The sequence below is a fragment of the Simochromis diagramma genome, unplaced genomic scaffold (genome assembly GCF_900408965.1).
Source record: "Simochromis diagramma unplaced genomic scaffold, fSimDia1.1 OVJJ01000603.1, whole genome shotgun sequence".
NCBI classification, from domain to species: Eukaryota; Metazoa; Chordata; class Actinopteri; order Cichliformes; family Cichlidae; genus Simochromis; species Simochromis diagramma.
This window is the reverse complement of record NW_024387414.1, coordinates 20,671,606-20,697,547: the sequence shown is the minus strand read 5'-3', so window position 1 is coordinate 20,697,547 and position 25,942 is coordinate 20,671,606. Positions and strand designations below refer to the sequence as shown.

At 41.3% G+C, this 25,942-nt stretch overlaps 1 protein-coding gene across 2 annotated transcripts in view; it reads right to left on the bottom strand.

Annotated features, from left to right (window-relative positions):
- apba2b (amyloid beta (A4) precursor protein-binding, family A, member 2b) overlaps nt 1-25,942 on the bottom strand; it is a 69,931-nt gene that overhangs the window by 15,178 nt on the left and 28,811 nt on the right. For both annotated transcript variants that reach the window (XM_040012012.1, XM_040012013.1), the window contains exons 3-7: nt 14,526-15,020; nt 13,057-14,174; nt 7,616-7,696; nt 6,316-6,355; nt 5,697-5,842 (exon numbers count right to left, since the gene is read on the bottom strand). In XM_040012012.1, the coding sequence (XP_039867946.1) occupies nt 5,697-5,842; nt 6,316-6,355; nt 7,616-7,696; nt 13,057-14,174; nt 14,526-15,000 (1,860 nt within the window). In that variant the 5' untranslated portion in view covers nt 15,001-15,020. The remainder of the gene's footprint in view (nt 1-5,696; nt 5,843-6,315; nt 6,356-7,615; nt 7,697-13,056; nt 14,175-14,525; nt 15,021-25,942) is intronic.

Below are 25,942 nucleotides of genomic sequence, written 5' to 3'. Positions count from 1 at the left end.
AAACAAAAAGCGTGTAGACATGGACTGACACTGTTCCTGCATTCTTCACAAAGCTTTTTAAGCTACTGTGCTGAACAAAGCACACAGACAAACTCTGTCATTCAGATCAAACGCACGGGCGCTGCTCTTACCGATTTTCACGTTTACGACACAGTCTAAATGCTGCTAGCAGAAAAGACATGCTGGAAAAAACAATCAACAGCACACACAGAGAACGGGGACGATAAGCCCTGTGCAAGGATTTCAACTCTCTGCGTTGGGTTTGTTTGGTTTTTGGGTTTGTTTTTTTTCAAGGTCAAGTCACTGTGTTTGGAATTAAAGAGCTTAGCTAATATGGAGACAGTTTTACTGAGCTAATGGGTGTGATTAGTTCATCAGTAACACTGTTCATGTAGTGGGCTCTAACAGTTGACCTTAGATAACTAATCTTTAGGAGGACTCTTAGCTCTCGGTAATCTTTCAATTTATCCCCTGCGTATAAGGTTCAAGCTGAGCTGCTGGCCTTCCTTCCATCTACCATCGACCAGAGGAAATTATCTTGACATTACATTTTTGAGTGCAGGACTGAATGTTTGCCTGAGCCACTGCTGCAAAGCTGTAACCACCAACACAGTATTAATAACAGCCCAGAGGGAAGCGTCTTTTTCCAGCTTTCAATCTGTAAAGTTTCCTCTTCTGTGATCGGCTCTCAGGAAGACAAACATCTGAGGCTTTGAGCAACACCTACTGCTCTGCTGACGAGGAGCAGAGGGGGGGGGGGGGGGGGGGGGGGGGGTAGTGAAAGGGAATGGGGGGGGTTGAAACTTCATAAATATTACATCAAACAGCGAGTTGACATCATGGCACGAACATCTGCATAAACAGCCTACACAGCTCTGCTACAATTTACCTGCCATACTTCTTTTTGCTCAGTTCAGCACCACAGGGTGCGAACCTGTGCTTTACTATACTACACAGATGCTTCCTTGGGTTGATGTGAGGCAAAAATACAAGTGTGGCAGAAATATATTCTAGTCAACTTGTTTTTATTTAAATAGCACATATTTATAAAGAACAGGAGAGGACACGAGGTTCTTTCTATGTGTGGTTTGCGTTAAGCCGACAGTCTCCATTTCAGTGTTTAAGGTCGGTTGCTATAGTGCTATTCATTCGGTTCACAAGGGATAAATGAATTATATAATGAAGGGCCAATCGAGGGAAATCACTGAGAGATAACGGCTGATTTGCTGCAGTCAGTTGGAGAAGATTTTGTGCAGGCAGACAACTGTGTGGCAAAGAGCGAGTGATAAAAGTGCACATGGACAGTCATGCCAGCGACACAGTTCTGTAAATTGCGCTTCATGGTTGCGATGATGACACTGTGGGCAATGTTTACAGCAGCTCTGCCTGTTCAACCAAGGTCTCAGTTCCTAGGCTGTAAACAACCTTCATTCTTTAGTGAAATCTGCTGATTGAATGACACATTTAATTAACACACTATAAGAGACCTTTGTGTCAGTCATGTCTTCACTTCTTGAAAAGCGGTTTAAGGATGCTGGGTAAGGATGCAGGGGGTAGGACTCCCTTGCAGTACCTGCTCTATTCACACGCAGGCTTTGTAGTGTAGAGCTGGCAGAATGAAGTCTGTTTAATGTTGAGTCTGACTGATCTGGACACATGCTGGTCTATCACATACTGCCTCTCCAGGTGATGCCTCGAAAAATTCAGGCCTTGGGGGCATGTGTGAAACCCACTGTAACTCTTTCAGAAAGACTGGCCGACAACACTGAAGATTCAACTTTTTTTTAATAGATATTATATTAAAAATAACTAAAGGAAATCAACTAAACATTCATTCGGTAGCTTTTCCAAAATTTGTACTGTCATAAACAAATGTACACCCATTAACTTTTGTATTGACGTTTTCACACTACATTTTTTTCATATTAACACTTACACATTTCTAGCAATGCTCAGGAACATTTTGATATGTATTAATATTTTTGCACTGCTAACTCTCAACCCTAAGCTAATCTGAAGAACACGACAATAAGGATAGGGCTGAGGGCTATGCGACATAATTAGTGTTCTGTCTTAACCCTTTATAGGGCAAGGAAGCTTAAATGCTAACTAAATGTTATCTTAAACTGACATCAAAACTGGCTTTCTCATGCCTCACTGTGAAGTTGTAAAACTACATGGATAAAACAGAGAATGAGGAGGAGCTTCTTCCCCCGGGCTATTCGGGCCCTGAACCAGGTGTAGGACTGGACTCTCACACATCACATCACTGCATGCACTCTGTTTATTTGCACATTCTTTTTACTGTAAAGTTCTAAGTTAAAATCTGTAAATATTGTAGTATCTGTAAATCTGTAGATCTTATTGTCAATTCTTACTGTCATTTAATGGTCGGATATCGAACAGCGTTATAAGCATTTCACCACATGTCGTACTGTGTTATGTGTGTGACAAATAAAATTTGAATTTGGATTTCTCCTAACCGGTCAGCAAAGATCCGACAATGTGACAAATAGGGATGTTATTGCATCTGATCAATCAGCAGTGCTCTTCCTGAATTTGGGAAATTGGGTTTATTAGCACAAGACATGAGAAATCCATTTTTAGACATACACCAGTCTAGTGAACCATACTTGTGTTATCTCTAAAACCAATCCTTATCATAAATGACAATAGTAGTCAATAATATATTGGATGTTACCACAGGAAATTTAACTAACTTATAGGCATTTTCAAGCTATAAATGGTAACATATGTGATTTTGTTCGTTTATGACCTTATAGCAGTTTTTAGTATACTTCCAGATTGCATATATTTGTTTATTTTTACTGTGAATGTTATTTACTGTTAAATCAATTTAGTAATTCAGTGATGTGGATTATTTCGTTTTGATTTAGCGACATATAAAAAGACTAAGGGCTCCTAACAGTAGTTATAATGTTATTTTTTGGCTCAATACTGACTCGGAAATATACTCTCTCTTCTCCCATGCACATGTCTATTTACGAAAGCCTGCCCATTAAGTACCATGACATAGGATAGCACAGCATCCATATGAGTCTGTACACATGCTCAGCTCAGTGAATGAGCTGAAATGAACCTAAATATTTGAAGAAAAGTATAAATGTTTAGCTATATTGTCTTTTTAGATATCAATGCCACCTCACAGCAGCTTCACCAAGTACCATGAAGCAGCAGGCTGTGACTACACTTTGATATGTGTGTAATTACATGAACAAAATTATATGTTTGTTTATTTCACACAAGCATAAGAAACCTGCAAAATGTGGCTAAAACAGAGACAATACAACCAATATGAGAAGCTTAAACAGACTTTGGTCACACGTCGATTAAAAAGTCTTATTTCAGCATGTAACTTTCTAAAAGTAGACCACTACGGAGGCGGTCATTCAATATTTAGAATAACATCAAAGCTTGTATTCACACGAGAGGGAGATAAAAGAGGCCGGTGCTCGGTTAGCAACTACGCACCAGAACGTTAGCACTAATGTCATCTTGTCACGACACGAGATGACATCAGTCACCTGGCAGAGGGACTGCGAGCCCAAAACAGATAAATGTGACCAGAACCATAAGTCTGACAGTCTAGTTTGTCATAAGAGATGTTTTATCACAAGAGCTCTGGACAGTGATGAAAAGCTTCTCCAAACTAACATCAAATGAGCCTCTTTGAGCTGCACTAGCACCATCCACAGCACTTTTCTGAAACATCATTTTTGTAATGATATTAGTGAACAGCAGGGAGGCTCACATGCCAGAAGCCCCATTATCCAGTCGGCTGTGACGAACACACGTGCCCTGAAGTCTAATCTGGCCAAGTTTTTCAGCTGCCCTAAAAGACCACTGATGCTTAATACATGACTATACTGCTTAGAAAAAATAATTAATATCCATGTACTGTATATTTCATTTGGAAGTTTGTGGGTATGAGTTAAGAAATAATGTCATAGCTGTTATAAATGACTAAATATAACAGAATATTCTGCAGTACCAGGATTTTGTTTGTGTTTTCCCATTCTATGCATGTGAAAAATGACACTGTATCAGGAATACACTTTCTGTATTAGTCATGTAATGCCACTGAGTGTTCCTGTAAGGCTTCTATGTCCTTTTATATGTCTTTAGGTACATTTGAATGTTTCTGGTGCTGCTTAAACAACAACAGAATGATGGCACATCTGTTAGAAATTAGAGAACCGTCACTGAATAAAAAGCTCCGTCCGAAGGGAACGGCCTCTCAGCAGCTTCCTACTGGAGGAGCTGTTTATTCAACTAATACATATTTCCAGATACTTAGGATCACCGGCAGTACTTCCTGGTGACTTGGGACTACCGCAACCTCACTGCTGCTACTAGTGCTACTTCTCATCATCAATATTTGTTGAAGTTACAAATGATGTGGCTGACTACCCAACAGGGCAGCTGTAAATTACAACCCATGACCGACCCAGCTGGCTGTGATATTCGCAGTTCTTCAGACTCAATTAGGGACTACAAAGCATTATGGAACCAGAGGAAAAACACTTTGCAACCAAAATTAGTCTTTAATGTTGTTAGGGCTGTCACGATGTGAGATTTTCCCTACATAATTATGTTAGCCATAGGAAATATTGCAAAAAATAAAGAAAAAAAGAAATGAAAATGGTCCCTGTGGTTTCTGTGAGAACTTATTTGCTCTTTGTTATTTCCTTCCTCTGCCTTCTGTTACAATGATTCGTGTCTTTTTTTACTTTCTATTTAACTTTGACAGCTGCATTTTTACTCCTTTGTGATCGTCCGCATTATCCCCAGAGTTTTCCACGTACGTCTCATCATTCAGTCAATTCTCCGTGTATATATAGCCCTCTTAAGCCTTGCTATCGGTTCACTCTGTCTCCCTCTGTGTCCTCTCCTCAGCATACCTTAGCACACTTAGCTCTATTTATTGCTGTGCTTTGTGGATCTGACACAGAGGCTATGTGAACCATGTGGGTGCAGAGAGGAGGTGGGTTGCAATCTTTTTAAAAAAAAAGGAAAAAAAAGGATAAAGCCATTAGTAATCTAACAGAAGCAACAAACTGTGTAAATGTCTTCGGAACATCTGAAAAGATTATTCTGTTTTCTCTAATAAGGCAAATAACAAGCCTAAACCAGCCTGACCAAATGTCACTGACATGTGCAGTGCTCAGTTTGCACAGCTAGAACAGAGCAGCAAACTCTTGTAACTCAATCGGGGCAGCTGGAAAGTGCAGAGCACAAGGCGCACGGCACAGTTGCACATTTTAAGAGGCTAGTATTAAGAAAGCAAGGAAAAGCATTAACAAGGGCAGACAACAAATTGGTAATTAAATTAAGAATTTAAGTCCAGCCTGCTCATCTCCAACTGCTTCACTTAACAACCCAACAACAGCCTGACTCCACCTGTGTAGGTGAGCACAGATTAAATTGGAGACTTGCAATAAACTTGACTCTTGAGCTGAATCATGGCTGTGCTGCCACTGGGTTGTTATCACCATGTTGTCATATCCGTGTTTCTGACATGATATTGCTGTTTCATATTATTTACTATCACCAGTATATTGTGACACCTATATTGTGAAAGCACAAGGAAGTGTGATTGTCTGTATGACTCAGAAATGCAGCGGTAACTGTGTCTTCGTATGTGAATCGGTGCACGAGTGGGTGTTTTTGAGTACCTTGACCCTGCTGACGGCCTCCTGGGCCTGCATCATTCGGATGTTCTTGGAGGGGTTCCTCTCAGACAGCAGCTGAGTGGAGCCCAGGTAGTTAGCAGCAAAGATAATCCCATCAATCAGGTCTTCTGGCTCACAGGGTCCTGGGACTGAGCCAGGGAGAGGCAGAGAGGATGGTGATTAAGAGGGAGACAAAGGGAAAGACAAAGCATGTTTAGACTGAAAGGGTGGAGCGTGCAGCGGAGAAGGTATTTTAATTACTGCAGTCAGTGTGCTGCGTGAAGAAAAAGAAGCCAAACACTGGAGATATAGTGATAAACGGCTGGATAGGCCTCAGCAGTGAAATGGCCACCGGCTGTGAGCTAATGGAGGTGCAGTGCTAACAGGAGCTGTGATTAATCTGCATCTGTGATATCCTGTGATATCTAGATGTGGACTCTCAGACACCCACTTTGGAGCACAATGTGCCACCATGATCTGATGGCAACTAAAGCCTTTTAAAACATACTGTTAGCCCTAGATCATGCCCAAAGGCAGGGAAGTAGTGTAACTTATTGTGATTACTTGGTTTTTATTCCAAAATTTGAATTTCACCACCAAACAGATGTGCAGATGAACTTACCATCGACAAAGCTGGGGAAGGATGCGACCTTCTTTGTAGGCTGGAAGACAGAAACAGGTAATAGCAGATAAATGTTATGAATAGACTTACAGTGAATTACATACTGTACTTCTCTGCTGTTTCAAAATAAACGTGCTAAACTTCAAATTCTTTAAATAAACTTGACTTCAAATATGCCATCATGAAAGACACACTAGCAAAACAAAGCTTTCACAATAGTTGAAAGACCAGTGACGCCAAATTTACAGAATTATTCCTTTCATAGACAAAAACTATGATGAAATGTATTTACACAATCATCAACAAACAAAAACGAGATGAAAATGTTCTGCAGAGACGAGATCCAATCAGAACTAATTAAGTTGTGCAGGAAGGCGGGACAAGTTGGGAAGTGATCCAATCAGAAGTAAGATCCTTGTACGGTAAGGTTAAATGTGAACATTTGATCTGCCGCTGGGGAACAGTACAACTAGTTCCTCTTCTCCACACATACAGACACCCTTTGCGTTTGATGTCAAGGAAAATAATATGATTAGTAAACCATGTGGAGCAACTCTCACCAGTAATAGCATAGCAAACTGAAGTTTTAGTCTATTATAATTATGACATTTAGTCAAATAAAACTAGACTGAAACTAAAAGAACTTAGATGCCTCAATTATGACTACAGCTGCACGACATTTTAGTCACAAGACTATGACTAAAGCTAAATCAGAATTTGCTGTCAAAATGAACACTGACACAGATAAAAGCATTTAAACCTTGCAGCTCCAGAATCTCCACGTGCCTGACTTGCTAAAAAGCACTATGGAAGCAGGAAAAGCCCGACTGCAAAGAGATATCGTATCCACGAGGGACGAGGAAGCTTTAGATGGCCACAGGGAGATTCATGAGATTCAAACACTGATCCTGGTGATACTACTGAGCCTTCCCTCCATATTCAGAGATTCTACTCCCCTCAAGGACAAGGAAGTAAGGGTGGAGGGAGGGTGGTGGGAGGGTGGAACGGGGGCATCCTCCCACCGCAGACGTCTCGATGAGAAATGGCTCTCATAAAACCACAAGCAGAATGCTAGTCAATTATCAGGATGCTATCATGCCGAAAGCAGAGGACATGAGCTGAGGTTGTAATTACACAATTACTCATTTACTTAAATGGTCACACACACACATGCACGCACAAACATAACCATATGGATGCACGCACACATAAACAACAATATATCCTGTGCAAACAACCTCGGGGTAGATAAATGACAAAGAAGGATACGCTGCGACAGGATATCCAGAGAACGTCTTACCTCTGGTACGTTGTTGTTCTCCAGGGGGACGTTGAGGTCGGACCGCTGCTGTTTTCTGGGTTGCTCTGCGCCATTGCTCACCTGGCATGCCAACACAGAAGAACAGGTGCAATGAAATTACAATGTGCAGGAAACTGAGGTTTTTAATGTGTAGCCAGCACTGTAACCAACAAGGTGAGTCAAAATGCTGTATCCAAGTCTCTTTTTGTGTACTTGTTTGAAGTTTTAAACCACAAAATTCTACTGAAATTAAGCCCCAACGCCCCCTGATGCGGGGGCAAAAGGCAGGAGATCAGTTAGGCTTGGGGCTTAAGAGGTTAAGAAAACAAGCAGTATCGGTTCAAACCACTGGAATATAGTTCAGTTTGGTCTTTTAACAGTCTGCTTTTTTGTCGATTACACAATACATCCAATAGATGCCACACAGATACATATTTTAAATGTATTTCATATTTTAATGATGGATTAATCATTTAGAGTCTATCATCACATTCAGTATTCTTCTTCTTCTTCTCCTTTCGGCTACTCGTTTTAGGATCATCTGCCTCCATCTCATCGTAGCCTTAGCATCCTCCTCTGTCACACCAACCCTCTGCATGCCCTCCTTCACTACATCCACGAGTCTTCCCTGTGGTCTTCCTCTATCTCTCCTGCCTGGCAGCTCCATATTCAACTGTCCAGTATATCCAATATCCCTCCTCAGCTCATGTCCAAACCATCTCAGCCTTGCCTCTCTAACTTTGTCTCCAAACCGCTCACCCTGAGCTGTCCCTCTGATGTACTTATTTCTAATCCTCTCCTTAGGTCCTGTGGGTCTTCATTCAGCTCGGCCCACTCCAAATCTGCCTCCTATCACTTTATCAGTGCCAATGTCTCCAAACCATACATCACAGCAGGTCTCACTACAATCTGATAAAACCTTCGCTTTCACTCTTGCAGCTATCCTTCCATCACAAATCACCCTGAAACTTGAATCCACCTACTCCACCCTGCCTGCTCTCTCTTTTCCATCTCTCTTGTGCACTGTCCATTTCTTTGGATGGTTGACCACAGGTATTTAAACTTTATGAATGAAAATTAGTCTTTTTCTGTTCTCAGACATGTTCAAAAACTGGAGCATCATTGATGATAGCATGTGTCTTTCAATTATCCAGTGCAGCAGTCAGTATAGCCAGAACCATAACTTAGTAGGATGGAAAACACCCTTTCATTCCCCTGGATGCCCATTTTGCTGTCCACAATGGCTCATTAACATTTAATTGTATTAGTGGCGCAAATAAAATCCTCCTTCCAAGAAATCCCCCCCACTCCTCCTCCACAGCAAAGCAGTAAAGAAATGTGAAATTCAGAGGAAAAGCCCATGCTGTCATGCAGCTGCATAGCCTCCTTTGCGAACAGAAAAGCAGACATAAAGTTCTAATCAGTATTCACTGTGCCGCCCAACTCAGTTGTGCAAACAACCATTAAATTGATGAGATTCATGTTGTTGTTGGGAGGGATGGAATGCCAAACTGTGATGGTCTACAAAACTACATTTATGAGCAGCATCCCAAGTGAATCCAGCCCACTGTACATTTTACAAATAGCCTTTATGTGCAACTGAACCATCAATAAATCAGCACTGCTTCAATCATCGGTGCAAATAGCATTCACAAGACAAACACCAAATGATTGGCAGCTTCTGCTAATGTGTGCATATGTACAAGACAGGACTCACTTATCCAATCACCCTCAAGTCTGAACTAAAATTAGGAGACATCCGCTACTTTTCTATAAAGTATCTTCAGCTAGAAGCAACATATCACTCAGCTGTCTTCAGCGATAATTACCTTTATCAGGCTGTGATGAATGCTCATCAGATTAACACATAATGGCACGCACATAAAATAAATTGTAAAAAGCATTTCAAGTAGTCTCTCTGTGATGTCCAGCTCCATATTTTTGTTACTAGATTAGTTCTAGTTCTGATTTATTTATCTAATATTGCTCCATGCAGATCTTCTGATTGGCTGCCACACAGAAGGTTTGCACATTAGTTGCATTTTCTGTGCTCAGACAGGGGCATTTGTCTTATTACCATATTGAGGATATCTGCTATATCTGACATTATAAAGAGACAACAGCAGAAAAAACTGGGATCTCAATATTTAACACCCTGGATTTGAGATACGAGAATTTGCCACAGAACCACCAAAAAAAACTTGTGAGACATTTCACTATTTCATGAACTTGCTGACAGCAACAGCTATCAAAAAACTTGGGATTGGGAAACAAAAGGCTAAAAAAAATCAAACTCAGGCAGCACTGCATTAAAAACAGGCCTGATTCTGTCATGGAAAACACTGCATGGGCCCAGGAAGACTTCCATAAATCTCTGTCTGTTAACACAGTTCAATGTGCCATCCACAAATGGAGGTTAAAGCTCTATGATGCAAAGAAGAAGCCATCTGTGAATATGATCCAGAAATATCACCATCTTCTGGGCCAAGGCCCATTTAAAATGGACTGAGGCAAAGTGGAAAACTGTTTTGTAGTCCGCTGAATCCAAATTTGAAATTCATTTACAATACATGGACTCCAAGTCCTGCAGAGCGAAGAGGAGAGGCTCCATCAGGCTTGTTATCAGCGCTCGGTTTTAGAGCAACATGGTGTTTTTTTCCAGGAAAACCCTTAAATGTTTTATCAAGACAATGCAAAACATGTACTCCCGCTATAAGAACAGCAAGGCTTTGTAGTAGAAGAGTCCAGAATGAAATGGCCTGCTTTCACTCCAGACGTTTCATCAACTGAAACATTTGAAGCATAATGAAATGAAAAATACTACAAAGAAGAGCCAGGACTGTTGAACAACTAGAATCCTATATCAGACAAAAATGGGACAACATTCCTCTCCCAAAAATCCAGACACTGGTCACCTACACAGATGGAAACGTGGCCATGTCCAAACCTTTTTAGATGTGTTGTTGACATCAAATTAAAAATGAGCTAATATTTTTGCTGAAATATTAAAATGTCAGAGTTTAAACATTTGACATTTTTTTCTGTGTTGTATTGTGAATAAAATCTAGACTTATGAGATTTTGTAATTATTTTCTTATGTTTTATTTTTATTTACTTACAAAGCGTTTTGACTGTTTTAGGTTGGCTTTGTATTTATGACTGAAAATGAGAGAACACATAAAAATATAGGTAATTGCAATACTACTTGTGTACAAGCATAGTCTTTAAACACTGGCCTTTTTAAGAAAAGCTTTGGATCCACCTAAATAAACTCTGCTAAAATCACACCGTTATTAATGTGAAAATGGCTTCTTTTAGTGAACCAAACACCAAGCTCTAAAAAAACCCAACTGGATTGCTTTACGGTAGGAAAAAGAGCCCAGAATAAACTTTAAACAAGTAAAAAGAAAAGTAACTGAGAAAGGTTATTGTGAGAAATTCTGTTTGCAAAATGTCAAAGCTGAAAGCACATCAGCACAGCATCTTTTTGTGTATACTTGTATTTGTGTGTAGATGACCTCCCTGAACAGTCTTGTAACTCTTCAGTTAACATGATCTTTTGGCTCCACATTGTGCAAAACACATCTTTTTTTAAATTCACTGTTGTCCCGGTCTAGTCTAGGGTCATTCTGAAGTGGTGCACAGAGAACATTTCTTTGAATAAGAGAGAACAAAATGACCGAATTATCTCAGTGAGCCTGGGAGTCATCTCCATCTGCACTTAACTGTTTTTGTGTGTGTGTGTGTGTGTGTGTGTGTTTCAATTTCATCAAGCCACTATACTGCCTGACCCACTTCTGTGCTACAAATGAGCTACATATATACAGTGAATGTACCAGCGCTCGTGCACACCGTGGAGCAGGTGGGTATCAGCATGCTGCCCACAGGAGACTATCTCTGTTCTCCTTTTACCATCTGACTTTTAGAGGGTGGAGGGGCTCTGCGTGTGTTCGAATCTATCAGCGCGCATGTACAGCATGTGTGCATTAATCAAGATCCGTGAGAAGCAGAGAGATGAGGAGGGGGACATCTCAAGGTAACGCGGGGGAGGGGTGACACTCCTGTTATTCTCTAGGTGGTAATGACAAACATGTCACCTGTAACTCATCTCCTTCTTATCACCACAAATCTCTTTAAATCACATCCAGTGGCAAGGGTCTGTTGTATATGGCCAGAATATACTGTGCAGGGGCTTACATTCATGTCCTCTCATGTTCTGTTTTTCTCTTATAGCCTTGACTTCAGTGAACAGCGTACAGCAGACAGTTTAACTAGTCGTAAAATGAAACAGGTTAAACAGGTTCTGAATTAGGTTGAAATGTAACCTTTTGTCATTCATGTGATTTTCTTTATCGGTATTTATTCTTTTTTGCTTATTTATACTTGGAGGGCAATTTATACACGTACCTCTGGACCAAGAAGTAATGCACCTTCATGCTTTTTTCCAAACTCTATAAACATGAAATGAAAATACCCTGTGATGTCTTCTTCTAATGCCCATAAGAACAGATCATGAAAAAGACCAAATTAAGAAAGTAAAGGAATTTAAACACTGATATTTTTTAATATATACATGCTTATAAAAATAAAGTATCTTGTTGTTGCTTTACTGGTACATTGGTTTGTTACTGGGGCATTGCCAAGCTTATCATGTATTATGGCATCTAAAAGGAAACTAAAACCTAAAGGTATGAGTAATACAAAACATTTTAGTAACTGAGAATGAAAATGAAAATGCAACAACTCACTGGAACAATATTTTTCCTTATAGAACTCATTAAAATAAAAGAAAAACATACAGGAAATAAGTCAAATTTGTCGGCATAATCGTCATGAGGAGGCTTTGGCTCAAGTTTATTAACCCTGGGGTGTCGGCATGATTATTATTCAATTTTTCCTCATAAAATAATGTGTTTTCATGTAAGTTAGATCAACAAAGAAACAATAAAAGCTTAAAACCAAAGAGTAAAATTTGTATTTTGCCCAATTTCTTTTTGCGTTTGGCCCAACAAAGGCAAATCTCCTGGGGTTGCACCTTAAAAAAACTTAGAGAAACGGGTACAAATATGGTCTTTTTTTACTGCTTGGGAACATGTACACACCTTTTTGGCCATTAAGAAGGTACACACAGTTACCTTGAGGTCCAATAATTAACCCTAAGGGGGTACATTTATATAGACTGTGGACTTCCCCTAGTTCTAGTGTAAGTGTATTTATGTAAAAACAAACTAAGCCTTCTTCTTGAACAAGGGAATGAAACCATGTAAACACAGTTACTTCGGGCTATATAATTAAATCAGTGTAGCCTGATAATGTGTGGCTCATCTCTTTAGTTTTTCTGTTGTTCTGTGCAATAAATTACTTTGAAGATGAGGCCCTGAACTCATTCGGTTCAGGGATTAAATATAAATATAACACAACAGCAATACTCTTCAGCTCACCTGCTCTTGGGGCCATCTCTGCCTGTCATCAGGTGAGCGTGGATGCGTCTTGTGGCCCCGCTGGAGATCAGGGTTGTTGTGGTGCATGGAGGGGAGGTTGAGGGACTTGGGCCTACTGTCGTGTCGGTGGTGAGGTGGAGGGTAAGGTGCTGCGTCGGGCTTGGAGTGAGGGTAGTCACTTGGTGCGGGGTCCTGTGCCAGCTCTTCCGGGCTTTGGTCTGTGCCACTGCTGAGACTCCCCATGCTCATACTCATCTTAATCTCAGCAACAATTTGATCAATGTCCTCCTCAGCTTCCTCCCCTGTTTCCCCCTCAACCACCAGCACTTTACGGCTTCGGTAGGGAGAGACTCGCACCGAGTTCCCATTGTCTTCAGGGGCGTAGTAGTCTCCAGTGTAGGCCCGTCCATTTCTCTCCTCCTCCTCGCCTTCCTCTTCTTCATCCTCGTTAGGGCAGTAGTCCTCGCTCTCCGCCTCCTCTTCTTCTCTGTCAGCCCTTCGGGTGTGTGCGGCATCCTGCGTGGCAGGCTGGTGGTGGTGATGATGGTGGTGGTGATGGTCCAGGATGGGCTCCGGTCGTCCGTTGTATATCTGCTCATCGGGATCTTGCTCCACCACCTCACAGCGGACCTCTCCCTCTCCCTCACCCCACTCCTCCACTCGGTGCCTCTCACGACCCGCCCACTGCTCCTGCCTGGCCTGGCACTCCTCCCTCCACTCCTCTCGCGGCTCCTCATCTCCCTGTCTCCACTCTTTCCTCACCTCTTCCTCCTCTTCTCTCCACTCTTCCCTCACCTCTTCCTCCTCTTCTCTCCACTCTTCCCTCACCTCTTCCTCCTCTTCTCTCCACTCTTCCCTCGCTGCCCCTTCCCCCTCCTCATCTTCCACCCATTCTTCGTCTCTCGCTTGCCCCTCCCCCTCTTCGGTCCAGCCCTCCACAGCTTCCTGGCATTCATCAGTGTGGGACCCGCCGAGCTGCATGGTGCTGGTGCAGTCCCCCCGGCTGTGGCTGTGGTTGCAGTCTCCCTGGTTGTTGCAGTCCATGCCCTCCAGGTAGCTGTCATCCTCTGGGCAGTAGCGGATGTAGTAAGTAACACCTTCATCCTCCTCTGCCAACCCTGAAGAAGTTTTATAATCACATTAAGTTGTGGTCCTTATATTTGGAGCTTCTTCACTAATATAATTATCACTATAAGTCTATAAGTTGTATGCATACTTTAGCTTACTGATGTCTAAATCGCAAACAGTTACTAAGCATGAGCAGGCTCAATTTCTAATTAAAGGACAAACTCTGGTAGCTACAAAATGTTATTTATGGGTTTTCCTTTGATTTGTAGAACCAATACAAAAATCAGTACTGCAAATATTGTGCCAATTAGCAGAATTAATAATAATAGATATTAAAATATTATAAAAATATTATAAAAAATAAAAGGTAAAACAGAAAAGTTGACCATGTACACATTTACCGTCATCATAGTCATCATCATCTGAGGTGTTGTTTATATAATCAGAGCTGGAATCATCATCCAGGCTGTCGGCTCCACCGTGGAAGTCCCCCTGGTTAGGGTCATCTCGGTCGTGGTTATGTTCCGGCGTGGATGGTGTTGCTGGACGCTGATCCTGAAGTTCTGCGTCTGGTTCGTGGTTGCTGTACCGCTTCACTTCCTCCTCCTGATCTGCATCCGCTTCTGGATGACTGCGCCCCATGTCTTGAGACTTGGGAGAAGAATATTGTGCCTTGCAGGAGTGGGGGAGAGGTTTCGGCTCACGTGATTCTTTGGGGTAGCGGTGTGGGCGTTGCCGCGCCGCTACTGCTTTCAGATCACATGACTCTGTAGCGTGAGTGGTAGGACAGGAGGCGGGACCTGGGGCAGCCATACTATTTCCTCCGCTGGTCCCTGGCCTCTTCCTTTGAGCCATGGTTGGCGGCTTACAGGCCATGCATTGTTGTGGGTTTTACCCTACGTGACAGAGGAAAAACAGGAGAAAGACTTCAGAATGTCTTAAAATTCAGATGCATTACATGATTGTTCACATCTACAAGGCCAAAGCTGGTATAATTATACGGTTTTAGGACAAATCCATAAAATGTGTTATCACATTTCTATAAACAGATTCCCTTTATCAAACAGACCCATGTGCAAACAAACACATTCTGGGACTCCAATATATTCTTGTAATTAAATAAGACATGGTTTATTTACAGTGTACAGTCTAAAGAACACTTTGGTGCTTACTTCAAATTTCAAACTCCAAATTCACAACAGTGGTTTTGACATGTTGCTCAGGCTGTTTTATAACCATAAACACAAAGAACAGAGCCTTTCTGGGCATACCGCCTGCACATAAACCTAATGGGACAATGCCAGACAAAGAATCAATAGTTAAATCAAGGTCATCTCCACATGCTGAACATGTGCACAGATACCAGTGCAGATGATCAGTCAATCAAGACACTTATTGATCCTTCTGAAGCTTACTCGCCGGGAATACTCAATGTGGGGACACGGTAAAAGCTGCTCCTATGCAAGATCTGTTTACGCAGGGCAGACAGAGAAACAACAAATTGTCTCTGTTCTCTAAAAGAATGATGAAAGATTTTTGCTCGCATATGAATGACCATTTTTCCCTTTGGAATCGAAAATGAAAATGAGAAATCAAGAGGAATTACTGAAAAAGGCATTAGTGTGTCAGTGTCATGCTGTGTCTTAGAGCAACGGTCCAAGTTTATGATGTATTTTTCACTTTAGGGCCTTTGTATTCAAAGAATGTAAGCCCTCTTCTTCATGATTTATAGATGGTTAACAAAAGTTGTGAAAAAGGTTCTTGGTAAGGAGGTTTCTTTGAAGCCGGTATTTGGTGGCACTTTTTGTACTTTCAGCTGCGAAGATCAAACAGTAGATGTCACTTTTATGAAAATAGTTATTAATGAGACACCATTACTAAAACCCACTGCTGTAAACATTACATATGCCACTCTCTAAAATACAAAAAGATTGAATAAAAGGACTATGAAAAGACTGAATAACCAAAATATGCATGCACTGTCTCAGACAATCCAGTCAAAGAAAAAGAGGCTAGTTTGCACAGATTATATTTAAGAACTAAGAACAACCAAACACAACTGTAACAAGCGAAGAACAAACACATAGCTCCAAAACAAGAACATAGTATGATATAAATGCACAAACAAATCACAAGGGCCCTATGAAGATATATTTGCTGCACTGAATCCCAACATCCAACTGAAAAAGTTCAGCTCTGTGTACTTTTCTGTTAGATGCATCCTTTGTGCACTGCCATCCATTTTGCCACCACCCTTACTCTATTGTGCCATCCAGCTGCCATAAACAACTTCCCTCAGAGGGCTGTTGCTACGACTTTCCCTCATTCTCACTCGCCATAATAACATTTTTCCATCACCAGCGATTAAACTGGTTAATTAGCTCTGCACAACCTGGCACAAAACACAGGCGGGAAAGCACACAGAAACACACACGAGAGATTGTTCAAGGGAGTCAGATTAAATGTGCACACAGAGATATGTACATATGTACCGGGCTCTAATGACATCGCTAACATGAAGGTTTCTGCTCACCGAGTTTCTGCAAGTGCAGAGACATGGACACACCTGATGAAACACAGCAACACTATCACCTAATGAGGCGTCACTGTACATGACATGACACGTCAAAAGATTTTCCTTCTGTTCTATTGGCAGTGATTTCTATTAAAACCTTCACCTGTTCAACGTATTCTAAACCATGTATTGTTCATATCTCTTACCTGGTATCCTGAGGTTGGTGTCTGCTGTACAATAGCACTACGATCTGTTGTAACAACAGTCCTCCCTCCGCCTCTGCTCCTCGCTCCTCCCATCCCCCACCAGCTGCTCCACAGCATGCACCTCTGTGACTCCACCCTCCCTCTTTCTTCACATTGTAACCCAGCATCATCCTGTTGGAGCTCAGCCACGCCTCATACAAATCCCCAGAGCTGGGGGGAAGGATCGGTAACTATGGGTAACTGCATCCCCTGGGGGCTGATACCCTCTGACCTCCTCTTGGCTTCCTAGATTCACAAAAAAAAAGTCACCTGTTCCTCATGTGGCGTTGCCTGACTGTTCACATCACATTTTTTGATTATTTACACCCCAGCGCCAATACAATTGCCATGTAATTCTGGAAATCCGGTAAGTCCCTAGCCAGGTGGCTTTTCCCAAATCAGCTTTGTGTGGCATGTATTTGGGATTTGACTGTGTTTATTCACTTTGCATGAATTTGTACTTGAATGATAATGCCATAATAACAACACTCACAAGGGATGTGTCTCACCTGTTTTGTAATTTTAGAATAAATCACGGCACACAATCCATCTGTGCTTTTACACGGGTAAAAAGTCAGTTGGCGCTTACTTTTTTCTTTTGGTTTGTTTATGTTTTGGTTATCTACTAATCCACCCACATTTCCCACTTTTATAAGCACAAACATCCATCCATCTATTATCTTAAGAGCTTTTCCAATTTAGGGTCGCAGGAGACCTGGAGTCTATACCAGCTGTGAGTGGGAGAGAGGCAGGGTACAGCCTGGGACTAACACAGACACCAAACAGTCTCATATACACACCTACGGCCAATCACATAAAACTAAGCTACATGTCTTTAAACTGTGTGAGAAAACCTTTGGAGTTTTAAAAAAATGCAAACATACATAGAAACGCTCCAGCTCACCAAAAGGTTTGCACCCAGAACATTCTCTCGGCCCAAGACACTAACACAACAGTAATTTCTGTACTGAAATGTGGTGCACTCCTAACAAGAAAAACAGCAGCTATGTTTCATTATGCTGCCAACCAAAAAAACCAAGCTCTGCAGGAAACAGAAGCAGACTCCGGCTATAAGACATGAGGCATCAGCAGGAAGAATGGGAACAGTGTGGGATCCTGAAATTCAATATGCCTACGTGTGATGCAAGCATTTTGTCAGTGATAAGCCAAATATCCAAATGTAGGCCATCAAAATTCTGTGAACTGAGCTACAGCAGCTTGTATTAGAGTGAAATGAGAAAAACTCAGAAAGCTATAACTAGCATTATTATGACTGAAATGCCTTAATTGGAAACAGCAGCTGTCAAACAGCTAACGAGACATAAGCTGTTAAAACAATCCTCCAACAGAGTAAAATATCAAACATTTTTAACCAGATAAAGGAACATTGTCAGCTGCATGCTGCATTTTGTGTTTTCCCCTTGAGTGTGTGTAGTTACCTCTATCAAGTTTAGCGTCATTATCAAGTTTTGAAAATATCGGGCTCTCATGCTCTAGGCCAGGAGTTGGTAGTCAGATGTTATCAGGCTATGTGTGGGCACGCAGGTAGCTCTTGTCAGCTCAAGACAGCGGCTGCTGATGCTGAACTGCCAAAGGAAGCACTCAGTAATGAGGGGGCGGGGTCCTGTCTCACCGTCTCATTGTATCAGTGACGTCCGTTCAGTGCAGGTTTTTTCAGTGTTTTTCATCTCGACTTTCTCCATTCCTCTTTGACAGTCATAATAAGACAAGCGCCAGTTGCTATTATTTTTCAGACACATTCTCGAGATGAGATTACCTACATTCAAAGTGGCATGAAAATCACGAAGGAGTTTATCTTCTTTACTTCTCTGCAGCGATACTTTCAGGAGGTAAATTCAGACTAGTGACTAATACTTTTCTGCAAGCGCTGAATGTATGCGATTATACTCTGTCAGCTCGCCCTCAGGGGTAGTCTTTGCAGTTTGTGAAACTTTAAATGGGAAGTGTAGCTCAAAGTTAGCTGTTAAGTTTGGGGCAATGTACAGGAATGCAGTCAGCCTTTTTTCATAAGAGCTGAAAATGTTTTGGATTGACTCACTGTGAATTAATTCTCTCTTTGGTCTTCTTCTTCATTTTCTACTTCGACGAGCTGCAAAGAAGTTGCTGCTACACAGCTTGTATGCATGATTGCACGGTGCTTTGTGTTAGCCCTTCAGAGAAACGCTGTGACTGTGTCTGACCTCTAAATTGCACATGTCCGCCTATTTGAACTTGAAAGACTTTAACTATATTAGTCTCTCCTGGACAAGCTGTTTTCTGTGTCTTTTACTTAATGCATGCAGGGAAATGTTCCAGCCCCACGGGAATAGAATATCTGAATAGAAATGCAGTGGATAAGAAAACAAATGAGTGCCTGGTGCACAAAGAAATCAAAATCCAGCTGGCTCCATCACTGTACACTTATTTATCCACACCTGCACGCTCACCAAGTATCTGTCTCCCACACAAACGTTTGAAATACAGGCACTGACTCAAGCTGCAACCTTCAGCACTAAAAGAGGCTCGACACACACATATACGCACACACAAGCAGCAGTAACAGCAGCATATGAGTCGACCTGCCTGCAGTATCCCATTTGTTTGTTCTCTGCTGCACTTAGGGCCACTTGTCTTCACAGACAGACCTATTCAGGTCTGTTTAAATAACTACTTCAGCTACAGTAAGACAAAGCCTTAAATTATCCTGGGACACTCCCCTTGTACATGTATGTCTTAAACTGTGTGCATATGTGTGGATGTGCAAAGCTGAGGAGCAGACAGAGGGCAAGGGAAGCAGATGGCTTGGTCATAGTGTGAGATTTGGGAATGCTAATGTCTCTCTGTTCTGAATTTCAAGTTATGACCTCTGATCACACCACTGAATTAGACAGCCAGGCTTCACCGTGGAAGAAGAAATAGAAAACAGATAAGGCAGGGACAGAAAGACAAAGACTGAAGGTTATCGACCGAGTTGTTACACAGCTATTCAAATCATCTTTAAATGCTATAAGACAGAAATTAATCTCCACTGATGCTATTAGGATAGGAATGATTAGGTGGTAGAAAAGTAATGATCACTGAGTTATTTAACTGAGATTGCACCAATGGAGGTTCCATTCATCCATCCACTTTTCTCCATTTATGCTTTTCAGCGTTGTGGGAGCACACCTCAGCTGTCCTAAGGTGGAAAGTGGGGTACACCCTGGAAAGGTGACCCGTCTATCACAGATATTGCTTCTACTGGGCAATTCTCATTTATAAACATTCAGCTAAATGGTGTGATGAAGGTGTAAAACTACAAAACTATGTTTCAATGTTTGTTTTCTTACCTAACCAGTGTAGCCTCTCCCTGTTTTGTCGGTAGTGCCTTTAGTGTGTTCCCGTCTCCATCATGTTGTTTAGTTAGTTACCCTCAGTGTAGATATTTGTTCCTTGGTCACTTCCTGTTCCACTACTTTTATCTTTATTTTTCTTGCACCTTGTTCCAGGTTCACTTCCTCCTTTTTCCCCTTTGTTTTGATCATGTGCTTTGCTCCTATTACCCCGTTGTTTATATAGTCTTTTCTTTCCCAGACATCAGTTTTTGGATCTGGTTGTTTCTTGTATTTTTTTTCCCAATGTGAGTCGTTAAGTTGTCTTTTGGATTCTTGTTTTGTTCTTTTTTCATATTTTAAAGGTTCTCTTTTTTTATTATTCTCTTTTCTTGTGTCCTGCAAAAAGACCAAGTTTCTTGATGGGGGTTAACTTGATTAAAGTGACAATCTTCCACATTCAATCCATTACACACTTCTAGATCGTAACATGTTTTGCACTGAATTTTTATCTAGCTTTATTTAATCAGGAAGTGAAACTCAAGATCAAGAGCCTCTTTTGTGAGAGCATCCTGGTCCCTGATAGGCTGCATTAATACCGCATGTTTTTCAATGTGTGAAAAACCGGAGGTCCAAGAGAAAGCCCACACAAGCACAGAGAGGAAATTTGATTATTTTTGTCAGTGGATGGAAATTAACTTGAAATGTGTCATTGTTTAACATGTTTGCTGCCGATCAGCTGCTTATTTATCACAAGTATCATCATTTAAGAGCAAATGGGTACTTTTTCTGACCTCGATGGAGTAAAAGTGGAGCAGTGGGAGTGGAGAAATTAGCTTACTGAAAGGCTGGAGCATTGCAGTCTCTCATTTTACAAGCTAATTTAAAAACTGAGGCAAACTACCAACAACAAGCCACTGCATGTCAAGTGCTGTTGACATGCAGTTAAACAAGTAAACACAATTAGCATTAGCTAGATCACTGACATTTCAAAGTCACTGACTATTGAGTGCCTCGCTCTGTTTAGATTTGACCTAACACTAAAGATTTGTTTACCCTGAAGCTCTTTCTTTTGATCTTTTGTACAAAAATATGCATTCTGGACAATATTCATGCATGAAACCAAAATTTCCGCTGGATCACAACTGAACCACAGCATCCATTATAGCCAGCGAAGCTGAAACTCTCATGTCGACTCTCTGACTATCCACTTTTTTTTCTCGGGTGTCTTTCATCATGGTGTTTGCTTGCTAGCTACATAAGACGGGTCATCAACAAATCATCATTCGGTTTGTGACATACAATCACGGGTCACTTTATTATATACACCTGTTGAACACCTTGTTATCAAAATTATCTAACCAGCCAATGAACAGGCAGCAACGCAAATGAATTTATGCATGTCGATATGGTCAAAATGACCATCTGAAGTTTAAACCGAGCATCAGAATGGAGAAGAAAGGTTATTTAACTGACTGTTAACTGTGGCATAGTTACTGGGGCTAGACAGGCTGACCTACTGAGATTTTCTAACTAAACGACCTCTAGGATTTATAGAGAATCATCCAAAAAAGTGAACACATCCAATGAATGGCAGTTTTATGGCTTAAAATCAAACTGTTTATAGCACAAACAACTGTCAAATCATCCTGTAAATGTAACTGTTTTCTATTTAGCTCTAAATAGGTGATAACAAAAAAGGAAAATGAAAACTACAACAAACAGGTAAATGTGATTTTTTTTTTTAAAATAAAAAGAATTTTTATTGATAATAATGCTGTTTTTTTTTTCACGTGGCTTGTTATAAAAATTCCATTTTGCTGCATCTCAGCATTATTAACTCTTTTGTTTGGACACAGTTCAGACAGATAAAGCCCAGGATAAACTTTAATCAGTGTACCTACTTGCTAATGTGCTATTCTTCTTCAGACAACCAGCTGTGTTAAATTGTTGGACACATTTTGATGAACCAAGGAGTGTAATTCAAGCATGATGGGGATTCACCAAGCATGTAAATACCCAGTGGTCCATGAAATAAGCAGGGCTGCCATTCATCCTTCATCTTTATTAGGGCCAGCGCCAATCACATGATCTTGTAAACATTTAACGGTGTGGCATTAACCTGACCTTACAGCGCTTCTACACCATTACACACATGCTGATAAATTGTGTAATAACATCACTGTGCTGAGTTATGCGGCTTGTAAATAAAGAAATACTATCAGAGAGAGACAGAGGGAGAAAATTAGTTTCTTCTGAGCTGTCTCATTAAGATTCAACATTTGTTCTCCTCATGGTCTCCCACTCACTTCAGGATGACAACAAGAGAGAATATGTGGAAGACAGGAAGGAAAAAAGAGAGGCTTGGTGAGCAGCAGGAATGGCACAGGACCACAGAACGCATTGCTCGCTCCCCCGCCATCCTGCCTGCCAATGTCCATTTTGCCACTTCAAGCACAACACCAGAGACACACCCTCCTCCTTCACCCTTGACTGTTACCATGGCAACTCTTTGTTTTCCAGCTCAGTCTCTTGAGGACGACTGCCTAAGCCAATCATCAAATAAACCTTAGTTCAGAATAAACACACCCGTTTGCATGATTCAAACAATCCATTTGTGCGTTACCACCTTTTATAGCAGGGTGAAAAATGTGAGACTTTTGGTGTAGAGATTAAATTTGCCCTCTGCAAAAATGAATCCTCAAAGAATCCACTAGATGGGTGTTTTGCTTTCTGGGTGGATCAGAGGACGATATTTAGTAGCTACAAGGACACAAGTAACACGGCTCAGTTGAGATTCACAGTGGTGTTGAGTTACATAAGCAAGCATATTCTGTATATAAAACATGGACGCAGCTTATAGGGCTGAAAGGTGAAACCAATGTGGAACTGCCTTAAACCTGTATTCTTTGTAATAGCCGGCATGGGGCATCTCCTCAGCCTTGAATCAGACCAACAGTTGGATAGAAATCTAAGAAAAAATGGCCCTTGGCTAATTTGTTCTGTAAACTTTGTTTCCTGATGGCTTTATGTGTTCGCTAGCTCGTTTGAGGTTTAATTATGGGACTCCCTTAGCCAAATATCACAGTGGCTATGTCACTTTTTTATACTGATTCATAGCCATATATCTAAAAGGTTACTGCCACCAAATAAACAGCTTAAGAAGAAACTATCCAATCTGAAGCTAAATAAAACCAAAGAAATGCACACCAGATGTGGTTCTTCAGCTTCATTGATGCTTTCTGGTTTTGAATAAAACTGTTGTACAATCAGTTTGGAGAATTATAAAATAAAATTTTAGATATATATTTTAACTCAAAAGTACAGTTTTTAAATTTAATGTTGCTGAAACAACAAAGTAATAAAAAAAAATCTATCTGATCGAGAAATCACTCATCTTTGGAAAAGAGAGTTTATTACAGAGAAATGGCTCTTTCCAAAATAAAAGCTATACTATACGCTTCTTCTGGGCTATATTCTCAGCAGCATATTAAACATATCAGGTCCCCATAAGGAGAATCATGTGCTAACGGCTGTCTAAATGACTCGGCTAAAGTTTGTAGCATGCGTGCTTGTTGTTTTTGTCTGCTTCCACTTGTCTTTGCACTAGGATGATGTCGGCGTAAATGTGCAGTCATATTCGTTGTGTTCCCACTAGTGCTGTCAGCGTTAATCTCGTTAAAATGACATTAACGTCATAATGTGGCAAAGCTCCGTTAACGAGTTACCGCGGATCGCCCCGTGCATGGGGGTGTTAATAAGCTAACTGCGCTAACGCACTAGTTCCCACCAATTGAGCATTGCGTGGCACATCCAACATACTGTTTTACTTTTTTCCATGACACGCTTACCATCAGGGTAGGGCTGCCACAAACGATTATTTTGATAGTCGACTAGTCACCGATTATTTTTGCGATTAGTCGACTAATCAGATCATGCATCCATTGTACATAAAACGTACAGCTTATTGCACCAGCATGCATCTGCTCTTATATAACTATCATTAGCTTACAGCTTGAAGTGTTTAAGGTATGCGCTAACTAAAAATAAAGACAAGATGATAGTTTATTAAATTTTAATGAAATTTGCAGATTGTTTCGGTGAAGTTTAATAAACTCCTTGCTATCTAAAATATAACGGGACACCGGAGTATATTCTCCAGCATCTCACACTTCTGATAATCAGTTGTCTGCTTGACGTTTATTCAGCTTATTAACACCTCACGACCAGCTCCCGATCATCAATCGCTCGTGAGGGTATCACCACAGCCGCTCACACTGCTCACGCACAAACACGTAAACGTCGGTGAAAAAGACGGAGCAGCACGGCTGTGCAGCGTGTGATCTGGACACAAGCGATGGAGGCACAACTTGTAGAACTTTGGAAAGCTCATCCGAGCCTTTTCCATGTGGCATCACAAAATTATCACGACCACAACAACCGTGAAAATAGTTGGATTTACATTGCTGCTTAATCACAGCTGCCTGATCAATGTTTTTCATTAGCAATTTAGCAAAGTTGATGGTGGTGGTGTGTCTGTGTGAGTGAAAGACAGAGAGAGAGCGAGCGACAGATTTTCTGTTATAACCTTCATTTTATGGAGGCACAGTGTGAGCACTCAGGTCGCATCAGAGCATCGGGCCGTATAGTGTGAGACCCTGCATCGTGACCTACCAACTTCTAACCCCTGCGAGTCAATCGTGCAGTTTGAGCAGGAGCTGAATAACGTGACTGAAAAAATCGCACAGTGTCTGCCCAGCTTTAGGTGTACTGTCGTCCGAGACTTGCACCGCAGTGTCGGTGTTTGTTTCCCTGTTGGCCATGCTTGTTGTTGTGGTCATCTGTTGTCTTCCGGTATTTTCTCCGCAAGCGACCTTTCCTCGACCAATGAGATGAGCGGTAATCTGAATTGTCATACTCGAATTGTCATAAGTGTGCTGTCAGCTCATTGGTCACAAAGCAGGAGAGGGGCTGGGAATTGTGTTTTCAAACAAAGCGTTAATTCCATAAACATTTATAGACTACTTTTGATTCTCACTGTATTACGGGACAAAGTGCGTCCCTTATTAGCTCAATACGGGACGTGTACTTTTGTTTCGAAATACGGGACGATTCCGTTTTTTAAGGGACGGTTGGCAACCCTACTTCTGTCTTGCTAGCTTGCGCTGCGCTCAGTGGATCTGCGCTCGACAGTGCAGCCTAGGCGGAGTAGTCGAACGCAGATCCACTGAGCGCTCAACACAGACAGCATCGTCAGAAGAAGAGTTGATAAAACAAATAAAAAATTTTGTATTGTTTGATACATATGCGTATCGAACCGAAAGCACTGTATTGAACGGTTCTGTTAGGATGCCTGGGTCGTTGACCCAGGGGTTTTGAGTTTATTATATTATTTATACTTTCTAGTCTTTGGTTTCTTTGAGTTCTGTCTTATGGTTTATGTCTCTGTCTTCTTTAGTTGCTCTGTCTCCCCTATCACCTGTATCCCCTTGTCTAGTTCACGTCTCTGTGTATCCTTAGTTCCTATATCCCCGTGTTCAGTCAGTGTTTGTGTCTGCCCTGGTCCCACGTCTCTGTTCCCTTTGTAGTGCCTGCATGTGAGTCTGTGTCTTTGTTCAGTCTGTGTTATGTGCTTCCTGTTTTACTTTGAAGGTCTCTGTCTTATCTCAGTGTGTTCAGTTTACGCTTCTTTGGTCTCGTCAGTTCTGATTTGTCCCAGCTGTGTTTCCCTCCTGTTACCCATTCCC